Genomic DNA, 14,871 nt, shown 5'->3' on the forward strand with positions numbered 1-14,871 from the left:
TTTCTTACAGCTTTTTGCAGACCTTACACCACAGATGTGACCTCCCCAGATTTGATCAACCTGCTTCCCAAGACTCTTTATCTTTAAAAAAAAGAAGCAGATACAGCCTTTATAGTAGTGATTTTCAACCAGGGTACCATAACCCTTTCAAGGATGCCATGGTACTGCTGCCACTGCCAGGTAGAAGTGTCCCATGTGCCTTTTTTCCAGGAGGCACAGATAAGGCCAGACTGGGAAATGGCTGCGAAGGCTCCTGCCTGTATTGGGTTTATTGGATCTGCCTAATGTTGACAGGAACACCCCAATATGCTATACCTGTTCCCAGTCTGGCCCAGCACATACCTTCAGGAAAATGGGATGCCACTAAATTAAAAAAATGACTTAAATTGAGAACCCCTGCTTTATAAGAACTGGATACTCATCACTGATCAGTCACCCTACCCCTTCTGGTTGGGTTTGATCCTTCCTGCCACTTCCACTTCTCCCTTATGGCCTCCTGCCAAGCAACCCATTCAGGTCTCAAGCTTCTGGTTGTTACCTGTAGTGGCTGTGGCTGTCTTGACTGTATGAAGAGCAGGATTTTAAGGTGGCCGTCCCCCTGCAATTTACAGTGATCCCCCACACATATGATCTTAGTGCAGCATCTTCAGTCTTGCTCTCTCTCAGAAACAGCAATAGAATTAGCGACCTGCCAGCTTTTAAAAACAATAACCCATCCATCACAAAGGGTCTCTGTCAGTTCTTTGTTCCAGTCTGTGTCTCTGGTGTGTCTCCCTGACCTCAGCTCAGGTCTTGTCTTTTTAAGACTTCTCCTTCTTTGTTTGTTCAGTCTCCTGAACCAGAACAAAACAAGATTTGCAGGTTTTCTCCAAAGGAAAGGTTCCTCAGACATGTTTCCCTGCTTGGGAATTTCATAGTTTCATAGTTTCTAGGGTCGGAAGGGACCAGAGCAGATCATCTAGTCCAACCCCCTGCCATGGCAGGAAAGAGTACTGGGGTCAAACGACCCCAGCAAGGTGTTCCTCTAACCTCCTCTTAAAAACCCCCAGGGTAGGAGCCTGTACCACGTCTCTTGGAAGTTGGTTCCAGACTCTAGCCGCCTTGACTGTGAAGCAGCGTCTCCTGATATCTAACCTAAACCTACCCTCTGCCAGCTTGTGACCGTTATTCCTGGTCACTCCTGGCGGTGCTCGGGGGAACAGTGACTCCCCCAATGCCTGCTGATCCCCCCTGACTAGTTTATAACAGGCCACAAGATCCCCCCTCAGCCTTCTCTTTTGGAGGCTGAACAGGTTCAGGTCCTGTAGCCTCTCCTCATAGGGCCTGCCCTGCTGCCCCCTGATCATGCGAGTGGCCCTCCTCTGGACCCTCTCCATGCTGTCCACATCCCTCTTGAAGTGTGGTGCCCAGAACTGGATGCAGTACTCCAGCTGCGGCCTGACCAGTGCCGCATAGACGGGGAGGATCACCTCCTTGGACCTGCTCAAGATGCATCTGTGGATGCATGACAAGGTGCGGTTGGCCTTCCTGACCGCATCCCCACACTGCCGGCCCATGTTCATCTTGGAGTCAATGATGACCCCCCAGATCCTTTTCCGCCTCCGTGCTGACAAGAGGGGAGTTCCCCAACCGGTAGGTATGGTGCCGGTTGTTCCTCCCAAGGTGCATCACCTTGCACTTGTCTGTGTTGAATCCCATCCTATTCTCGTCTGCCCTTGTAACCTGTCTAGGTCTGATTGTAGCCTGTTGCATCCTTCTAGTGTGCCCACGTCCCCCCACATCTTAGTGTCATCAGCAGATTTGAACAGGGTGCTTTTTACCCCCTCGTCCAAGTCACTGATGAAGATGTTGAACAGTGCGGGCCCGAGGACCGAGCCCTGCGGAGCCCCACTGCCCACGTCCTTCCAGGTTGAGAAGGACCCATCCACTACCACCCTCTGGGTGCAGCCCTCCAGCCAGTTGGCGACCCATTTGACTGTGTGGGTGTCTACACCACAGCTCCCCAGTTTCTTAATGAGAAACTAATTCTTAATGAGGTAACTAATTTGCATTAGTTACCTCACAATTATCCAAGACTTCTAAGGTACATTCAACACTAGTTGATGAACATCATAGTGTCCAGTCCTTGGCCTCTCTCAGTACACAGTCTTTGAGGGTTTTGTGCTTCCAGAACCTTGCATCTCACATGGAAGCTGCTAGTATAGAAGTATACAGGCTCAAGCTCAGGAAAGAAAGCAAGCAGGATGGAGACTGACTAGGTGCAGCTACATGAGATGCTTTCTTGTGCATTAGACTGATCCAATGTTCAGTAAAGCATCACTGTCCATACGTGCGCAGCAATTACTGCGCAGTAAATTAATTTTAAATGCCATAGATACAAGCACTAGAAAATGGTGCTGTAAGCCAATGCGCCAAAGTGCATGTGTAGATGCTGACCAGAAGCAAATTGCTCCCAGTCAGCCCAGGCAGCAGGAAGCCATAACTGGGGCTGCCTGGCAGCTGAATAGGAGGAAGCCATAATAGGGGCTGCCAGGTGTGGCTGGGGGAGCTGTACTGGCTCCTGGGGGAGCTCCTTTCCAGCCTTGCAGGGATGAGACCTTGAGCCCTGGGGAGCTGTGACAGCTCCCCTCTGGCCCCTGGAGCCCAGACCTGACCTGTATGCTCCTTGCAAGCCTGTAGTTGCCCCTGGAGCCTCCTGCCAGGGTAGGGCTGGCACCTGGGAAAGCCTGGAACTCCTGGCTGCTGCAGGGGGATAGAGAAGGGCAGGAGCAGCCCTGGACTAGGCTGCTCCTGTCAGGCTAAGTTTGCTCCCAATGCAGGCGCACATGCAGACACGCACTCTAATGCTCTTGAATTTTCTGCACAGAAAATTCAGATGCATTAATTGCACATATAGACATGCCCACTGAGAGGCATCACAGACTGGTCTATGTATTGTAGAAAGCTATGTGAAAGTCAGAGAGTAAATTACCAGAATGAGAGCTTAGAGTTTTGTAGTTTACACCCTGCCTCAGCTCTTTAACTCAGCAGCCTCTTTACTAAGTAAGAGGGGTTAGGAGCCCATTACAACCTTATCAAGGCAGAATCAAGGACCCATTGGATTCTAGCTGGAAAGTGGAGCCTACCGCAGTGTAGTCCTGGCTGATAAGCAGGAAACTAGATTGACGAAATATGGCGGGTGCTGGTGATGTGCAGTGAAACCATTCTGAGGCAGTAGGCAAATGCAGGCTGCTGGTAGGAACCTCATAAGAGAAACTCTTGCATAGAGTTGATAGCAGCTGACTCTCTGGAGAGATGGGAGGACTGTCCTTTGCTGGTCAGCAGAACAGTGCAGCTGCAGATTTGAACACTGCCATCACCAGGACATCTTCCATGCACAGAGGAGGGAGAGCAGTCACCAGGCCCTGTGCAGCTGTCTGAATAGACCCCACGCCCAGCACAGCTTGTGACACTGCCAAGGTGCAGAATTCCATCAGCCCAGATGGAGCAGCTGAAGGAGGAACCAGCAAGGCTGCAACTGGGCTGGAACCAACGCTGGAGACCAGCAGCCCGAGCATGGATGAAAACTTTCAGGTAAACTGATGATCTGCATTGACCCAAGAGCACAGAGCACTAAGTCACTACTAGTCATCAGCAATTGAGGTCACAACACACAATCTGTCTGGGGCACAAGTGTTCACTGTTTGTGACTTCAAGAACTGAATCATCCTGCCACCTGACAGCCTTTGCTCCATGCCTGTGGGCAGGGACTACCAGCTACAAAAAAGGCTGGTCTGTAGGGAAAGTGCTGTAGGATAAATGAAGATGAACACTAAAGGGACTCTCCAGGGTCAGAACAGCAGACAATAATGTTCTTATTGCAGTGTAAGAAGATACCAAGGAAGAGGCCACCTAGGACCACAGAACTGAGCTGCAGTAATGCTGACAAGCCCTACCCTGGACATCTATTGAGAGGTGGACCCTGAGGAACCAGTGGTAGAGGATCTATAACTGTCATGTGATCAGGCATCCATGTGCATCAGGAGGTGCCTTAGAAGCAGAACTGATTCAAGCCTGATGGAGCCTGCTGCAATGTAATCCTGGCTGATAAGGAAACTAGATTGAGAAAATGTAGCAGGTCCTGGTGATGTGCAGTGAAACCATTCTGAGGCCAGTGGAGAAATGTAGGCTGCTGATAGGAACCTTGCAAGAGACACTCTTGCCTGGAGTTGATAGCAGCCCACAGTGTTTGTTAGCAGACAGGCTCTATGCTCAACAGGAGGGAAAGGAGCTCATGGGTGTGCTGCTTGGAAGAGGAAGGCATCATCAATTCTTTTGGTGCTGAACAGATGTAGACCTGGCATAATTAAGAAGCCATCCATGAGCTCACAAGGTTACAGCAAAGCCAGCAGTCTGTGTTGCAGCAGGACACAGCTCTGTGGATGGATCTAGGATCTTGAAAATATATGTATGGTAAATGGTGTGGTGCATCATCACATATAACACAACATATATTTTTCTCCAGTTAAAAAGAAACTAGAATATTTACTACTAATCTAGGGGCCTAAGGCTTTATTTTCCATTTTAGATGATTGAAGTAAAAACAAATAGACCTTTATTAGAATGTATGTTCATTTGCTATATCATATAGCAGGTATAAAAATACAACAAGCTATGCAAAATGTAATCAAAATATGTTGTTTCATTAGTACTGTAGGTATGAGAATTAAATATACAGCTCTTTTTCAGATTCATAAAGTAAAATCTAACTTTCACGAAAGCTATTTCTACACCTGAATTAATATTTTAGCTAGAGTGAAAAACAGTCTGAAGTGTTGTGAAATAGGATCTACATTACCAAAAGCAGCTAACCAGCAACATTGCAGAAGAAAGGAGAGCTTGAATAGTGAAACATCTAGGCCATTAAAAAGGAGAGAGGGGTCATTAGCCACCTGTGGAATGAAAAGTTTAGAGGGAATCAAGTAGATTATAGTGAGTCAAGGTCAGCTGACTCCCTCACTGCTGCTTGACTAGAAATTCTGCTGCCATTGCCAGGCAGCTGATTTTAAACTTTGGGTGAATCAGGAATCAAAGCTAGATGTGACTGCACCTCCCCGGATCTTCCCCTGCACAGCTCCTATAAGATAGCTACAGAATCAGATAGCTGTGGAATAGGAGCAGGCAGCCAAATATCTGGACAGAGGGGTCCAAGCCCTTAACTGGAAAACTTAGAAAAAAATCTTCAGCTGTTAGCTGGCTTCAAGTATAAAAGTGAGAAGAAGCGAGGCACATGAGCAGTACAGGGAACCCACAGGACACCACCCAACAGGATAGAGGCAGCACCTGTGTGGAAACAAGTTTCTTTGTAAGACAAAGAAATCATAGGAGACTGGTTTGAAAATCAGCACATTCAAAGGACTAGGAGATCTACCAGGTCACCTTATGGAGAGCTTAAAGTGATTAGAAGAATGTGAGGGTTGTAGCATCACCCTACATTGGCCCATCCTCTGCTAAGCAGTTGTTTCTGGACTTCCACACAAATCAGTCCTGCCTCATCAGTCCCCATCCATTCTGTCACCACATCACTTCTCTTGGCTCTGGGATTATTGATGACAAGATTTTAGCAGAATTCACAGGTTTGTTGGAATCTGACAGGGGCCACATTGTGAACACTTCTGCTATGACTGTTATGCCAGTTGTTGTGAACCAATGGGATGTCTAAAGCCAACACCAAAGGATAGCCTGTACTTACTAGCTGGCATTATATCACCTGATATCAGAAGAAAGGTAGTGAGCTAAAAAGAAAGTTCATGGCAGATGGAAGATCCCAGGTATCGACTCTATGATCCAACAGAAGTAACCAAAAGGCTTGAAAAGTGAGTGAGTGTTGTGATCAGCATTGTGCTGTTGGACACGATGGCTAACAGGGATGACTGAGGTTATGGAAGGAAAGGTTATGTGCAATCAGGAGCTCTGAAATGGACCTGAACTCTACAGAGGACTTTCCAAGAGGGGTGGATCTAGATTGGTCAACATGGTGATGCCTGAATCACCTGTGCACACAAATGGATGATCAAAAACAAACGTGATCAAATGGGGCTACTTTAGTGACATGGATATATATGAGTATGGCGAAGTGCAGACCACGTAGTGTATGCTTGTTTGCTGACTCCTTGGTGAGACCTATATGAAGGAGGACCTTGCTACAGCAACAGAAAGAGCCATTGCTTGTGCATGATTTTGGAAAAGCATCCAATTTATGGCAAGGACATGAGAAGAAGACAAAGACTGTTCTTGGTTGGTTGCCTCCTCTCTTCTCATGTCTATGACTGATTTTCTTCAACTTTAGGCTCAGAGCTGGCTGTAATGAAGCTGAACTTCCTCGACCTTGGTCCTCGTGAGAGGAGCTGGCCTGTGCAATATGTTCCTTGGGCTCCCTTTTATAGTTCCCATCCCTTCTCCCACACTGCAAGCATTTGCAGTAGTGCATCCAGGAATGGGACAAAGTGGATGTAAATCCCTGCTCCCCTCCTGCCCCCAACTTTGGCTATGCTCTGAGGTTACTGCCTTATCAGTACAGGCTCTTGCCAGAGCTCCATGTAAGCAGTGAGCTTGGCTGTTGCTGTTCACCTTTCCTCTCTTCCCCCCTCCTCACTTAAATTAGCAGCAGGTGAAAAGAGAGGATGAACATAGTGGCAGTGCTCAACCCCTGGACTCCTGTTTGGGGGGCTCTGGCCAGACCCCATGAGAGCTCATGATGTACAGCACAGCCAAGGTGGGCTGTGACTGCTGTTGCAATCCCTCTGGAACTGATCTAGGACTTCCCTGGAGGCTTCCGTGAAAAGTGTCTGACTTATGAGGGCTCTTCTCTCCACATTTTCCTGTGGCCTTGTCACTCTCACTTCCTGTGGCCTTGTTACTTGTCATTGATCCCCATTGGTTACTTGGCATCATCCAGGCAGCCTCCACACTGGTGGCCAGCACCCCCAGTGTACAGCAATTTCCAATAATGCTGTGCTGGTGGTGTGCTGGTGACCGGAGGTGGTGGTGGGGTTATAGTGACACACTCTGGTGTCAGGTAGAAGGTTCTCATAGTGTAGTTTGGTGGCCGTGCTTCCAGAGCCTGTTTGCCTGTGCTGATGTCCCCTGCTCTCTGGGTAGAGCTAGTTCCTGGGGCCTTGCTGCTCTCCTGGGGTTCTCCCCCTTCTGCCCTCCAGCCCTGAGCCTCTGCAGCAGCTGCCTAGAAACCACAGGGAAGGGAGTGATGGAAGTGCCTGGGCAGTGAGTAGTGGGGAAGGATGGGTAGACAAACAGACAGTTTGATTTAGGGAGGAAACAGACACGTTCCCTCTTTGTTTTCTCCTTGTCAGGTGCCTCATGCCCTCTTATTTGCTCTCCATCCCCCCTTCAGCCTCTCCCCCCACCATGAAGCAACACAAAATTTGTTTTGCCTGCCTGGCATGAGCTTAGGTTGCAAGTCACTGGTAACAGTCTGCCTGCTTCCCCCTGCCAGAACTGCTGTGCCATCCTGTGAGAGTATGTTGGAGGGTGTAGCCCCTGTGCCCCATGTTGCTTATGGGATGTGGCAGGAGCCTCCATAGCCTCCTACCTTTGCCCTGCTGTAAGAACTTCCTAGGCCAGTACCTGTGCCCCCAGGAGGTGATAGCTATTAGCTTTCCTGAATGGCTACTACAGCCTGGCCCTGCCCCACCCCCTCCTCCTCATCCAGACATCAGAGCTACTTCACCATGGCTAGGACTAACCACAGGGTCCCTTGCAGGTGTCTCAGTCACCACTCCCTACCCTTCCTCCACCACTCTGCACCCACTCCATTGCCCCAGGCTCTCTCTCTGTGACACACATGCCATGCTGAGAAAGAGCTAGGGAAGGAGGGAGGGGTGCTTGCTGTGTAGTCCCAGCCCTTATAAGGTCCCTGCTACAGTGCTGTTTCACAGGAACCTCCCCCTCCCATGGCCCCAGTGAGCCATCTCTGGCAATCCCTGCAGCAGCTCAGACCGGTTTGGGGCACTTGGTGAAAGGTAGGATGAAAGACATCCTATCCTCAAGACCTGAGTCACACTCATGCTGACATCTGCCCTGGGACAAATGAAAACCCCTGAAAAAGGCCACTGCCAGATTCATAGATTCATAGATGCTAGGGTCGGAAGGGACCTCAATAGATCATCGAGTCCGACCCCCTGCATAAGCAGGAAAGAGTGCTGGGCCTACATTACCCCAGCTAGATACACATCCAACCTTCTCTTGAATACCCCCAGGTAGGGGAGAGCACCACCTCCCTTGGGAGCCCGTTCCAGAGCTTGGCCACTCGAACTGTGAAGAAGTTCCTCCTAATATCTAATCTAAATCTGCTCTCCTCCAGCTTGTGGCCATTATTTCTTGTAACCCCCGGGGGCGCCTTGGTGAATAAATACTCACCAATTCCCTTCTGTGCCCCCCTGACGAACTTATAGGCAGCCACCAGGTCACCTCTCAACCTTCTCTTGCGGAGGCTGAAAAGGTCCAGTTTCTCTAATCTCTCCTCATAGGGCTTGGCCTGCAGGCCCTTAACCATACGAGTGGCCCTTCTCTGGACCCTCTCCAGGTTATCCGCATCTTTCTTGAAGTGCGGCGCCCAGAATTGCACGCAGTACTCCAGCTGCGGTCTGACCAGCGCCCGATAGAGGGGAAGTATCACCTCCTTGGACTTATTTGTCATGCATCTGCTGATGCACGATAAAGTGCCATTGGCTTTTCTGATGGTTTCATCACACTGCCGACTCATGTCCATCTTGGAGTCTACTAGGACTCCAAGATCCCTTTCCACTTCCGATGTGGGAACAGGTTTCCAGTTGAGTGTGCTGGGATGTGTTAAGGAAGGGCTGGCCAGTGGGGAAAGGGACACAGGGCATTTGGAGAAAGCCTGTCCTGGACAAAGAGCATGGATTCCTGCAAGGGGAACCAGAGCTGCAAGCCCCATCTGCATGGGGGAAGCTGAGGCAGAGGCAGGTTGGGAGACTTGACAGAGGCCATATAGCAAGTCAGTGACAAACCTGGGAATAGAACCCAGGACTCCTGGCTCCCAGGATCTTGCTCTGAGGTCCCAGGCACATACTTACCCTCCACCAGCTTTGTAACTAGTGCCCTCAGAGTTTGCTCTCTGCTACCCTGCTCCATTCATAGGTTCATAGATTGTAAGCGGCTGGAAGGGACCATGGAAGATAATTGGGTCCAGCCCCCTGCACCAAGCAGGAAAGACAACTGGGTCAAATGACCCCAACAAGATAACTGTCCAGTTTCCTTTTGAAGATTTCCTGAGTAGGTGATTGCACCACCTCTGGAGGGAGCTTATTTCACAGTCTGGACACCCTGACTGTGAAGAAGTTTTTCCTGATGTTGAATTTGAAATGTTTTTCCAGGAGTTTGTGGCCACTACTCCTTGTTTTCCCAAGGATACCCTGGTGAACAGTTGTTCACTGAGCCTTTGATGTACTGCCTTAATGTAGCAGGAAGCTGTTACAAAGTCCCCTCTTAGCCTTCTCATTTTCAGGCTGAAGAGTTTCAGGTCCCTCAGCCTTTCCTTGTATGGCTTGTCATGTAAGTCTCTGATCATACGGGTGGCTCTTCTCTGGACTCTTTCAAGCTTGTCTACATCCTTGTGAAAGTGTGGCGCCCAGAACTGGATGCAGTACTCCAGCTGTGATCCCACCAATGCTCGTGTGGGAGAGAGCAGTAGCACATCCTTTAGTTATTTTTTTTTGTCCCTTGTACTCAGTTGTGTTTTTTGTCTTCACTGGCCCCTAAGTAGTGGGGGCACTAAGTAACATGGTGGGATTAGGCCCATGACCCTGATGAAAAAGCAAATAGGCCTGTGGGAGGGAGGGAGCATTTTCCAGCTGGGAGGCCAGCAAAACTTCAGGGAAAGTGCATTTTGGCTAAATGGCCTAGGATGAAAGCCAGGCTCAAAGGCAGGGAAACAAAGCCCAGCCCTATGGGCTGCTGGAGCAGCAGGAATAGTGACTTGTGACTGAAATGTCTGTTGTTCTGGAAAGAATGCAGCGCCGAAGAATCCTGGGGAACTGGTTTTACTCCTTTTGTCTGCTGACTGGATGGAGCAAGGGGGAGAAGGCTCCACCCCTGCCAAAACATATAATTTCTCTAAATGGTCCAGCTGCAGATCATTGTCACAGATTTCAGGAGCAGGAGCCAGAGCTCAGGCTTTGCTGGGGCGGTGCGGAGAGCAGCAAGTGATGGCTTCCATGGGGTTGCAGGTGCTCGGCATTGCCTTGTCTGTTATCGGCTGGCTGGGCACCATCCTGTGCTGTGGCCTGCCCATGTGGCGGGTGACAGCCTTCATTGGGAACAACATCGTTGTGGCCCAGATCATCTGGGAGGGGCTCTGGTTGAACTGCGTGGTGCAGAGCACGGGCCAGATGCAGTGCAAGGTCTATGACTCCATGCTGGCGCTGCCTCAGGACCTCCAGGCAGCCCGAGCCCTGGTCGTGATCGCCATCGTGCTGGCTGTGCTGGGCATCCTGCTGGCCATCGCTGGAGGGAAATGCACGAACTGTGTGGAGGATGAGTCTTCCAAAGCCAAGATCATGATCGTCTCAGGAATCATCTTCATTATTGCTGGCCTCATGATCCTCATACCTGTCTCTTGGTCAGCGAACAACATCATCCGGGATTTCTACAACCCTCTGGTCACAGAAGCCCAGAAGCGGGAGCTGGGTGCCTCCCTGTACATTGGCTGGGCTGCATCTGCTCTCCTGTTCATCGGTGGAGGGCTGCTCTGCTGCAACTGCCCTCCCAAAAACGAGAAGCCCTACTCTGCCATGTACACAGCTGCTCGTTCAGTGCCAGCCAGCAATTATGTGTAGGGCTACACCTGCCCTCTGCTCCCACCTCTACTCAGGATGCTTATTTTCTTTCCAGCAAGACAACCGCATAAGTGACCAAGAAGCCTCCATCCTGCACAGATCCATCCTGAGCAGGCCTTCTGCTATGCTGATCATCAGACTGTGTGCCTCCCCATTGAGCTACCTTCTCCCCTCTTCAGCCTGGCCCCAAGCCTGACTACATACACAAATTGGCACAACGCTTCCAGCTTGAGAAGATGGCAGCCTTTCTGTTTCAAGGGACAGCAGAGGTCCCTGAAAATCCCAGCTGCTCAGGCACAGCCCTAGAGAGTCCCTGCTACATAGCAGGTGGCTGTGCAGTCCCCAGTGCTAAGAATCTGCCACTGCAGCTTGTTTGTGCTGGAGCCGAGGAGCTGCTGAAATCCAAGGTCACCTATGCAGAGCCAGCCTTGCTTGCAGGGCCTGCTCACCGCTCAGCCTGGAGGCTCTTTGCCACCAAACACTGCCAGAGACTGAATGGGCCAGGGTTAGGATGAGCCTGTGAGAGACCAGATGTGAGAACAGGCGAGGGTGGAAGCATGGGGACTGGCAGCCAGGATGTGTGCAGGGATATGGGGGGAGGGTGGGACAGCATTTGCAGGTGCTTCTTTGGTTCCCTGGTTCTTTAATCCAAGTACAGTTGGGACAGAAAGAGGCTGCCCTGATGTCTATGGCAGGGTGAGATGGAGCCAGGGCAGTGCAGCTGGGAGCAGAGGGCATGTCACTGCCAGAGGGTGGAAGGGCTGTGTTGTCTGTCAGGCCTTTCGGTCACCCCCAGTAGAAGGACACAGCCTCTTTGGCTTCTTCTAGGGCCACAGCAGGTCTGATGGGTCCTGCCACAGGGGCTGACAAGAGGGTTGTGCTCTGCACTTCTGAGTCCTTCAGTAGGGAAACAGCCACGGGGCCCTTCTGTGTGTCCATCCATGTGCCTCCATCTCCATTGTCTCATTTGAGTCTCAGCCTGTCACAGTGTCTGTCTGTTTGCCTAAGTGACTGTCTCAGTGTCTAACTCTCCATGTCTCCCTGCTGCAGTGCCTGTCTCAGTGTCTTTCTGCCTGTGCCTCCGTGTTGTCATGTCTGTCTCCCTGTCACAGTGCCTGTGTGTCTGTCTCACTGTCTTTATGTTTCTGTGTCAGAGTCTGCCCTCTAGCTTGTTGAAAGTGCTGGGAGGGTGGGGGTCAATAATGTTCACAGTGTTTTGTGCTGGCATGAGCCCTAGAGCTGATGCTATTCCACAGGGGTGACGCTTTCTCTGCTGGTCACTGGGAAACCAGTGTAAGCTCTCTTGCTGAGGTCACCTGTGTCTCTACCAGGCAGGCTTGCTGTAGAGATGCACACCCACCCTTGTGAGTGTGGTCACGGTCTCTGCCATGGTGTCATTGCCAAGTGGAGCCAGCAGCTGGTTTGGCAGGTATTGGAGGGGCTCTGCGTCTCCCATCCCCTGCCTGCCTCTTCCCCAATTGGGCTCTGACTAATTTTGGGGCCTGTTTTTGTGTACCTGTGCCTTTTTTGTCAGTGGTATCTATGGGTGGGGGAGTTCCTGTGGTGGGGGCTGGAAGGCAACAGCCCAGCTGGGAAAACCGGTTTGGGAGGCAGGAGCAGAACCAGGCAGGTTGAGCAAGGCAGAAGGGAAGGGACAGGGACTTCCTTAGGTGGCTATGTCTGGGAGCCTCCCTGGGATGTGAGTCTGGCTCAGCCCGAAAACAGGAGCTGCAGTGCAGGGCTCCCCTGAGCCCAGGCTTTCTCTGCTTGTCTGTTGCGGATGCCCAGGTATATCACAGTGTGCAGCCCCTTGCAGGTACCACTGGCTGGAGCCACCAGTCTGATCTGTGAGCTGTGTGGCACCCAAGGGGATGGACAAAGTCATTGCAGCAGGCAGCCATAGACACCCACATAGTAGGCAGGCCTTGGCTGCCAGTTGCTCTGTCCCTACCATACTGGCTCAATGAGGGAGCTCTAAGTGTCCCCTCTGGATAAGGGAGCCCCAACAAGTGGCAGATAGGCTGGGGGGTGGAATTTGGGGGATGCCAAGAGGAGCTAAGGCACTCCGATGGTGCTAGCCAGGAGGCTGAGAGTGTCAGAAGGTGGCAGGGCAGTGCAAGAGGGGCTGGTGGGGTGCTGATGATACAGGACCTTGTGTCCTTCCCTGCTCCACAGACTGGGGCTCTCCCTCTTCACAAGCTGTTGTCCAATCTTCCTTCCAGGGTTTGTTAACTACAGTGTGATATAATTTTCTACATTAAACTGTAGCTGCTTAGAGCCCTGCTGTGTTGTATCTTTTTTAACCTTTCGGCTGAGTCTGGAGCAGGAACCTTCTTCAATACCAGCTTCTTTAAGAACATTGTAGGCGTCTCTGGAGCGGGCCTGGAGTAGGGATTCAGCACTGGGAGGCCTGGGTACCCTGGAAACCATCATCTTGAAATATATCCAGCACTTGTCCCCTTTGCTCAAATTCTCCCCAATCTGGACCTCTGTTCCCCTCACCCCCTCCAGAATCACTCTGACCCCATCTTGTGCCCCCTTAGCTGTTGGAACCAAACCTGACGGTGGGAGAGGGGAAGACAATAGAAAGCATGCCAGAGGCCTCATGCAGAGAGTATGGAGTGGGAGGCAGCTGGTGGTGAGCAGGAGGGGATGAGGAATCCTAGCCCTACTCGCTGGAGTATCTGCGACTGCATCCAACATGGAGCATTTTTACATGTGCTTCCAATGCAGTGCCAGGCGCTTTTAATTAGCAAGCCATGCTAAGTAAAAGCACCTGTGCATAAGATGTATCAGTAGCACAGCGTGTCCCCACACTGAGAAAATGGCATCAGTGCTCTTTGAACTAAAGCACATTGAATGTATTTTATTTCGAAATGCACTGCCACCATTTTCTCAGCGCAGAGACGTGCTGTGCTGCTGATACACGTGATGTGCTAGGCTGCCACAGCGTGTCAATTTACACGCTCCAGCAGACTTGATTAACTGAGTCTGCTCTGACACACTGGATTTCCAACACATCGGAGCAGGCTCCCCACGTGTGTAAATGCCCACGGTGTTGTCTGCAGATTTGCTAAGTGTGCAGTTAATCCCATTGTCCAAATCATTAATGAAGATATTGATACTGGATCCAGGACAGACGCCAGATTGGCTCTGAGGGTGTAGGTAGGCTGTGAAGGTGGGAGAATGTACTGGAGGGAGAGGGAAGATGAAGAAAACAGAGGGAGTCAGAGGGAAGGGGGGAGGCAGGGAGGCGAGACTGAAACCAGTGACAAAGAAACAGGTGACTTATAATTGAGCAGTGTGATCACTGCAACAGCAGGAGGGCGTATGCAGCCCTCCAGAGCTTGGTGACACTACCTAGTATGGCAATTACGTGCCAGCACTGATTCACCTGGCATGGCTCCTGTTTTCATTCCTGAATGAAACAAGGTCGAGCCAGCTCATTGCTGTGAACGAAACCATGAAACTGTTTACCTGCAACTGCTGAGCAGTTTTATGGGCCTTGCAAAAGAAGGCTGCAGACGCTTCCATGGGCGGTGACGCTGCTCAGTCTTACCCTTGACTGGCACCTGCTCTGCACTGTGCAGCTGCAGCTTAGCAGGTGTGGCGGGTGAGAGATCCCCTCCGGCTTGATGTTTTGCCATTGCTATGGGAACGGTTCTGCCATCCAGCTCTTAACCAAAACCCTCCAGGAAATGAAAGTGCTTGGTGAAGGCAGCACCTAACAATTCCCATGACCCTTTTTAGAGCACTCTAGAATTACTTACTGGAAAAGCTTGGGACTCCAAGGTTTTTTTTCTCTACAACACCACCTCTTGGTCCCACCCCATGTTCTCACTAAGTATGCACTCAGTCCCATTGTTCAAATTATTAATGAACATAATAATGCTGGACTCAGGGCAGGAAGAGAAAGGAAGCATGAAAGGGATGTTGAGATGAGAGCAGACTGTAGTGTCTCTAATGAAGGTCATACAACACTTTAAAATAGAAATACTCATGTTCAGTTGCTTTT

At 50.6% G+C, this 14,871-nt stretch overlaps 2 protein-coding genes across 2 annotated transcripts in view; both read left to right on the forward strand.

The window, feature by feature from the left end:
* Positions 1-14,871, forward strand: part of LOC149854020 (claudin-4-like) — a 29,249-nt gene that overhangs the window by 9,821 nt on the left and 4,557 nt on the right. The window lies entirely within an intron of this gene.
* Positions 10,145-13,133, forward strand: CLDN4 (claudin 4). Its single transcript, XM_090026152.1, has one exon. It carries the CDS (start codon positions 10,227-10,229, stop codon positions 10,854-10,856), a length of 630 nt encoding a protein of 209 aa, XP_089882278.1. The 5' UTR covers positions 10,145-10,226; the 3' UTR covers positions 10,857-13,133.

This window comes from Crocodylus siamensis, chromosome 13 (assembly GCF_052110815.1).
Source record: "Crocodylus siamensis isolate JL-2025a chromosome 13, ASM5211081v1, whole genome shotgun sequence".
Taxonomy (NCBI): domain Eukaryota; kingdom Metazoa; phylum Chordata; order Crocodylia; family Crocodylidae; genus Crocodylus; species Crocodylus siamensis.